The sequence below is a fragment of the Dipodomys spectabilis genome, unplaced genomic scaffold (assembly GCF_019054845.1).
Source record: "Dipodomys spectabilis isolate Male_0828 unplaced genomic scaffold, ASM1905484v1 ptg000004l, whole genome shotgun sequence".
NCBI classification, from domain to species: domain Eukaryota; kingdom Metazoa; phylum Chordata; class Mammalia; order Rodentia; family Heteromyidae; genus Dipodomys; species Dipodomys spectabilis.
In genome coordinates, this window is record NW_024870681.1 from 3874865 (window position 1) to 3883037 (window position 8173).

The 8173-nt window shown below is 43.5% G+C and overlaps 1 protein-coding gene across 2 annotated transcripts in view; it reads right to left on the reverse strand.

Moving 5' to 3' along the window:
• Utp6 (UTP6 small subunit processome component) overlaps positions 1-5809 on the reverse strand; it is a 30241-nt gene extending 24432 nt beyond the window's left edge. For both annotated transcript variants that reach the window (XR_006149447.1, XM_042692859.1), the window contains exons 1-4: positions 5597-5809; positions 2978-3062; positions 1593-1634; positions 791-883 (exon numbers count right to left, since the gene is read on the reverse strand). Coding sequence is in view for 1 of the 2 variants with exons in the window: in XM_042692859.1 (XP_042548793.1) it covers positions 791-883; positions 1593-1634; positions 2978-3062; positions 5597-5688 (312 nt within the window). In the remaining variant the exon portion in view is untranslated. The remainder of the gene's footprint in view (positions 1-790; positions 884-1592; positions 1635-2977; positions 3063-5596) is intronic.
• Positions 5810-8173: the final 2364 nt, after the last annotated feature.

Below are 8173 nucleotides of genomic sequence, written 5' to 3' on the forward strand. Positions count from 1 at the left end.
AAGATCTCAATTAGGTACAGTAAGAAAACCTGAGGTTCCTAGAAATCTAAAGGATTTCCCATATAAGGGGGGTGACAGTGACCAAGAAGCATTGCTGTTAACCTGACTTGGGGAATTGTAACTCTTGTATAACTACTTAATAAACAAATGAAAAAAATGAAACAAAAGAAAATTAAAACTTAAAAAAAAATTCCACTTCCAAGTGAGACTTAAAGAACATAGTTACTAAGGTACTATTCCCAGTCTTCAGTGTACTTCCCTTCTCAGAGATACCCAATGGTCTACCAGGGACTCCCTAAACCTTAATCATGTGCCAAACACACTGTTCTCAGCACCAACATCACAAAATAACAATTAGGTTATGAGCTTGATTTTCTTCACAGTCTATGTGGCTTAAAAAATGTTCCAAGACAGGCACTGGTGGCTCACGCCTGTAATCCTAGCTAATCAGGAGGCTAAAATCTGAGGACTGTGGTTTGAAGCCTGCCCAGGCTTGAAAATCTATGAGATTTTTATCTCTATTAAACTACAAAATAAGCTACAAGTTGAGCTATGGTTTGAGTGCTAAAGAGCTAGCCTTAAGCAAAAGAAGCTCAGGGAGTGCACCCAGGCCCTGAGTTTCACCTCCAGGACCAACAAACACAAAAAAAAGTTCCAAGCAATGACACAATCATTCAAATAGGTATTAAGATACCTAAGATGGGAACAGAAGATAATACATTTGGATATCTAAGTCATCATACATACAATACACATTTTCATATTTATAAAGGATGCTGTGATCACTTACTTTCCACTTTGCTGAAGCACGCCCAAAGACCCCATGTATCCGTTGCACAATTGAATGTTCAATCTCATCCTTCTTAAATGAATATCTGATGCGCTAAAAGGGGACAAGAGTTAAATTCCCAGTACCAAAAATAAAAATAAAAAATAAAGTGGAATATGAAACACTCAGTTTAATGATATTTATCCAAAATAGCCTTCCCACTTGGTCATTTAACTATATTGGCAATGGCTAAAAGCATGGCTCATATGATAGACCACCTGCCTAGTAATCATCAAACCTCAGCAACACACACACACAAAAAAAATGTATTTTTTAAATTAAAAAAAAAGTAGGGCTAGGAAGGTGGCTCAGTGGTAGAGCGCTTACCTTGCATGCATGAGGCCCTGGGTTTGATTCCTCAGCACCACATAAGCAAAAAGAAAAAAAAGCCGGAAGTGGCACTATGGCTCAAGTGGTAGAGCGCTAGCCTTGAGCTGAAGAGCTAAGGGACAGCACCCAGGCCCAGAGTTCAGGCCCTACAACCAGACCCCTCCCCCCCCCAAAAAAAAAGTAGGGCTGGGATGTAGCTCAGTGGCAAAGCGCTTGCCTAGTAAGTGCAACGTCCTGGGTTTGATCCCCAATACCAAAAAAGAAAAGACAAAAAAAATACAATTTAAAAAAAAGTACTAACAAATAAAGCAAATTATTACAAATAACCATTATGAGCTCCTTGCAGTTTAATAAGTCTCTCAAATAAGTCCTAGTTATGGAGACACCAATTTACTTATATATTTTTCTAACTTCTGAAAAGTTATCTACTTACTGCTCTTCTTCGCTGGATCAGCTCCAAAAGATTAATTTCATACTGTGGAAGAAAAACATACAAAGAAATATAAGCAAGAAAAATTACAACTTTTTAAAGGTAGGAAAAACAATTTTTTAATTGAAGATAATTTGTTATCAATAAGCAGAATTTACAATAATTATTATTTCAATATTATTAATATTATCAATAAATATTGTCACTAAAAATCCACCTTACAGCTGTAAGATTTACAAGTATATACAGAACCATGAACAAAGGGTAGGCACAGAAAGAAAGGGAAGGAGAGGGGCTGGGAAGGCAGCTCAATGTTAGAGTGCTTTCCTAACATGCATGAGACCCTGGGTTCCATTCCTCAGCACCACATAAGCAAAAAAAGCTGGAAGTGGCACCGCTGTGGCTCAAGTTGGTAGAGCTCTCGCCTTGAGCTGAAGAGCTGAGGGACAGTGAGTGCGTAGGCCCAGTTCAAGCCCCATGACCGACAAAAAGAAAGAAAGAAAGGGAAGGACAGAGGAAAGAGGGAAGGAGGGAGAGAGGGAGAGAAGAGAGGGAATCTTGGAGCACTTCTTCTTTCCAAGTTGACTTAAAGACTTTCTACTATCTATGGTCAAATTCTCACTCCTCTCTCTTGCTCTCCAAGAAGCAAATCTCTTGCTGAAATCCTAATTACACATTATGTCTGGCAGATTCAGATCTAACTAATAATAAAGAGTTCCATTTGGCAAGGATTGAAGCCCAGTGAGCAAAACAACTCCCAATAACTGTCTCTAGTTCTGATACGTATTTCTAATCAACAACTCTAATCAGCTAGGCACGTGCTGGTTCATGCCTAGAATCGTAGCTACTCAGGAGGTTAAGATCTGAGGATCAGGGCTGGGAAGGTGGCTCAGTGGTAGAGTGCTTGACTCGCATGCATGAGGCCCTGGGTTTGGTTCCTCAGCACCACATAAACAGAAAAAGCCGGAAGTGGCACTGTGGCTCAAGTGATATAGCGCTAGTCTTGAGATGAAGAGCTGAGAGACAGCATCCAGGCCCAAAGTTCAAGCCCCACGCCAGACCAAAAAAAAAAAAAAAAGATCTGAGGATTGTGGTTCAAAGTCAGCCAAGGCAGAAAAGTCACCCTGAGACTCTTATCTGTAATTAACCACTCAAAAACCAGAAATGGAGCTGTGGCTCAAGTGGTAGAATGCCAGCCTTGAACAGAATAAGGCTCAGGGACAGAGTCCAGGCCCTGAGTTCAAACCCCATACTGATTTTTTTTAAAAAAGAAAATTCTAATCAATCCCAATCTCTAACAATTATGAACTTCTGCAGAAATGTTAATCTTACCGTCCTCTAATTTCAATTTGTCAGGGGATTAAACAGCAACAAAATAATTCACTTACTTGGACATAATTGATAAAGTCTTCCTTGAAAAGGGCTCTTCTCTGTATTTTGTATTCTAGATCAGAAGCCTTCTTAATGATAGCCCTGAAGAGAAAGTCATTTAAATTACAACACTTAATCATTAGTGGTGGCACACATCCGTAATTCCAGCCCACAGAAGAATAGCAAACTGGAGACCATCATGGCTTCCGAGGAAAACTCTGTCCTAATGAACCAAAAAATTGGAATAGATGTATAGCAAATGGGTAGCATGATTGCCTAGCAAGCACAAGACCCTGAGTTCAAATCCTAGTACTGCCATGAGTGAATGAATGCATTAATGAATGAATGAAAATAAGCTATATTTTTTTGGTGCTGGTCCTGGAAGCCACCTTGTACCAGCAGTGCCTGAGCTCTTCAGGTCAAGGCGAATGCTCTACCACTTGATTCATAGTGCTACTTCCGGTGTTCTGTTGGTTAATTGGAGATAAGAGTCTCATGGACTTTCCTGCCCAGACTGGCTTCAACATCAATCCTCAGATCTCAGACTTCTGAGTAGCTAGAAAAATAGGTATGAGCCACGGGCCCCCAAGCTACAACATTTCAAGAAGCAAAAGTTAAATAATAGCTGGGCGAAGGTGGCTCAAGCCTGTAAGCCTAGCTACTCAGAAGGCTGAGATCTGAGATCATAGTTCTAAGCCAGTCTAAGCAGGAAAGTCCCATAAAGCACTCAGAAAACCGGAAGTGGCCTCGTGGCTCAATTGGTAGAGTGCTCACCTTGAGCTGAAGAGCTCAGGGACAGTGCCCATGTATAGTGTTCAAGCCCCATGACCAACCCCCCCCCCAACCCCCACAAAAAAAAAAAGTTAAAAATTTAGGTTTAGGATTTTTGTTTTATGGATTCCCACGCCATCCCCCTTGGTAGCATAGGGTTTGAACCCAGGGCCTTGTGATTACTAGGCAGAAACTGTACCACTTGAACCATACCCCCAACCTTTTCTGCTTTATTTTATGAATAAATATTTTTGCCTAGGCCAGTCTGACCACAAGCCTCCTATTTAGGCTTTCTGGGTAGCTAGGATGACAGGTGTATGCCTCTGCACCCAGCTTATATTTGTTGAAAACAAACAGAACCAATAAAACTTTTGCCTAGGGCTAGGAATGTAGCTTAGTGGTACAGTGCTTGCCCAGCATGCATGAAGCTCTGGCTTCAATTCCCCAGTACCACGTACACAGAAAAAAGCCAGAAGTAGTGCTGTGGCTCAAGTGGTAGAGTGCTAGCCTTGAGTAAAAGAAGCTCAGAAAAAAAAAAAAAAAAAAAAAGAAGCTCAGGGACAGGGTCCAGGCCCTGAGTTCAAACCCCAGGACTAGGGGGAAAAAAAATCTTTTGCCCAGGCTAGTTTTGAATTTCTGTCCTCACAATCTCCAATTCCCAAGTAGCTAGGATTATGGGTGTTAATCCTCATACCTGGTTAGGTTTTGTCTGTTTCATTGGGGAGGAAGGGGGTGTTTAATTTATTATTTATCTTTATGTTGGTTATTTTGTCATACATTTCAAATATGTATTTACCAAAACATAATTCCCAATTACACTGGTCTTGCCACAGTGAGACAAGTATTCTCTTACATGATTACTTCTGTGCTCTCGTCAACATCAATTTATTTTGAATTTTCAGGAAAATCACCTAAATTGCCAGAATCACTTACATTCCCATCACCATAATGCTTTGCATAATTTGTATGTAATATGAATAAAGATATGTTTTCTTCCTAATTGAGATCACTTAGGTATTTGTCCTGTTTTGTTTTCTACATTCTTGGGATCAAACCTAGGGGGCCTTGAGCATCCTAGACAAGCGTCCTACTAATGAGCTACATCTCCATGTAGGTTTTTGTGGGCTAGTACTCTACCACTTGAGCCACACAGCTCCACATCAGGCTTTTTTGGGAGTTACTTGGGAGATAAGAGTCTTTGACTTTCCATCCCAGGCTGCTTCCTACGCGCTGTCCTCAGACCTCAGCCTCCTGGATGGGATTACAGCCAAATTAAAATAATAATAATAATACTCTCCACCTAAAAAAAGCTTATTAGTTCAAAGGACTTAAGTAACCTTACTCATAGTTACGGAGTGAATGCATAAAATGTACATTAGAAGGAGGTATAAGAAAGAGCTGGGGCTGGGAAGGTGGCTCAGTGGTAGAGTGCTTCAGGCCCTGGGTTCGATTCCTCAGCCACACATATGTAGAAAAACCTGGAAGTGGTGCCATGGCTCAAAGTGGGAGAGCACTCGCCTTAATTAACCGCAACAAATCACTGACTGCCAGCAATGCGTGAAGACCCACCGGCTCCCGCTGGGCGTCGGCGGGACGCCCCCTCCCCCCCCCCCCCCCCCCCGCCCCGCTCTCCCCCACGGGCCTGCTCCGGGCAGAGCAGCCCAGGTGTCCGGGGTGGCGGGGTGGGGGCCAGGCCTGGGGCGGACGGGTCCCCGGGGAGTGGGTGCGGATTTCATTCCGGCAATCAATCTCCTCAGACCCCCTCAAAGCGCTCCCGCCGGTCGCCCCGCCAGCGGGACGACCCCCCCCACACACACACCTCCCCTCAGCTCGCCCGGCCCGCCCGCTCCCCCGGCCCCTCTCACTTAATCTCCTTAGCGCTGAACAGCCCAATGCGCTCCAGCTGTTCCAATTCGGGGATACGGTCTTCTATGCGCTCCTGGATAATCTCCGCCATGAGGTCCGAGCTATCTACCACCCGCCCGGGGAACCTCCGACAGCTACCAACACACGCCCGGCGCGGCCCACCTTCCAGGCGGGACACCCAGCCTTCACGCTGGGTGACTGGCGTCACGTGCTTCCGAGCTCCCGCCTTTTCCGCTTCCGCGGTCGGGAACGACCGCTTGAGAGCGCTGTCGCCACCCTGTGGTTGACTGTGGGATTGCAACGATGGCACTCCACCATTTCCGGAGGGGAGGGGCTAGAATGAGGGCGGAGCTAAACGAGGGCGGAGCGCCAGACCTACCGGGGTTGGGGGGAGCGGATTTCAATCAGTTATGTAAAAAAGGCATAAAGTGCAATCTCTGGGCTTGGCCACTGTCCCTCAGCTCTTCAGCTCAAGACTAGCACTCTACCACTTGAGCCACAGTGCCATTCCAGGTTTGTTTCTTATATGGTGCTGAGGAATCGAACCCAGGGCCTCGTGCATGCAAGGCAAGCGCTCTACCACTGAGCCACCTTCCCAGCCCTGATATTTTCTTTATTACAGAACATAACCTTTTCAGACCTTGAAAATCGGTGGCTCTTACACTGACCAGCTACTCAAAAATCACTTAAACTGGGCTGAGACTGTGGCTTAGTGGTAGAGCACTTGCCTTGCATGCATGAGGCCCTGGGTTCGCAGAGAAAGCCAGAAGTGGCACTGTGGCTCAAGTGGTAGAGCACTAGCCTTGAGCTGAAGAGCTGAGGGACAGTGCCCAGGCCCAGAGTTCAGGCCACACGACCAAGAAAAAAATTTAATTATTATTTTGACTATGTGGACAAGAACATTTAAACAAAACCCCTGAGTTGATATACCAGACCCTATAATCTCTTTTATGAGGTGAGATTTGGATAATGAATATTGGAGAGTTTGTAAAATAATCAACAAGGTACAGGTAAACGTTCCTCACTTGGCTACCCAAGCATTTCTAAGAAAACTAGCATGTAAAGGGTATTGCTGGTAGAGTTCCCAACCCTAAAAAACAGTAACTATGTGGTTCTGTTTCTTTTCAAGTTCTGGAAGAAAATCAAAAGTCAAAGCAGGAGATCTTGCTGAACCTGTTTATTTCAACATTCACATTAGCACCTTGATTATCTGTGTGATTTATGAATGGGGAATAGACTTAGTACTTTAACAGAATTCCACCATTCCTCTCCTTCCTTTCTTCCTTTCACATCTTGCCCCACTCGTCTCAAAACTGAGAGGAAGGTTGGCTTAGGCTTTATCATTTAATTCTCTCTGCTATAAGACATGAAGGAAGTGAAAAAGAAATGAAAGGGCTGGGAAGGTGGCTCAGTGGTAGAGCGCTTGCCTTGCATGCCTGAGGCCCTGGGTTCGATTCCTCAGCACCACATAAGAAAAAAGAAAAAAGCCGGAAGTGGCGCTGTGGCTCAAGTGATAGAACATTAGCCCTGAGCTGAAGAGCTGAGGGACAGCGCTCAGGCCCAGAGTTCAGGCCCCACGACTAGACCCAAAAAAAAAAAATGTAATGAAAAACAAAGATGTAATTTCTATAGAATGATAAGGTCTTTGGGACCTGAAGAGGCAGGATGATATCAGATAGTAAGGATGGGAATTTTTTCTGTTCTTTCACTGGAGAGATTAGCATAAAATGAACAGTCAGGGCTGGGAATGTGGCTTAGTGGTAGAGTGCTTGCCTAGCATGCATGAAGCCCTGGGTTTGACTCTTTAGTACCACATGCAAAGAAAAACGCATCAGTGGCACTGTGGCTCAAGTGGTAGAGTGCTAGCCTTGAGCAAAAGAAGCTCAGGGACAGTGCCCAGACTCTGAGTTCAAGCCCCAGGACTGGCACACACACACACACACACACACACACACACACACACACACACACACACAGAACATTCAATAACTAAATACTTGCAAATATTCTTTAGGTTTCTAGCAAGTCTGCAACCTCTGACAAATTGTAATCTTTCAAGGTAAAATGGATAGAGAGCAACAGATAAACTCTTGATTTTTAACTTCACATAACTATCTTCCTCTGCTTTATTTTGAAATTTAGCTTTTATGCATATCTTGTACTAAGAATTATAAAGGAAGTGGTAAAGCCTCTTTTTTGTTCTTGATTTCATACTATCTAGCACTCATCTAGGACTCTCCTATGTGCCCTGTTACTATCTACGTATACACACTGCTCAAAGTCATTTATGAGTCAGGCATTGTAATCCTAGCTACTTAGGAGGCTGAGATTTGAGAATCATGATTCAAAGACCATGAGATTGTTATTTCCTATTAACAAGCAAAAGGCTGGAAGTAAAGCTGTAGCTCAAGTAGTAAGATCACTATCCTTAATCAAAGAGTGCAAGGCCGTGAGTCCAACCTTCATTACTTGCAGCAAAAGAAGAAAAAAATACATTTATGTATTAAACCACCTAATCACTTTACACAAATATCTTTTAGCATCAATGCAGGAAGAAGCACTTTTTCCTTTCTTTT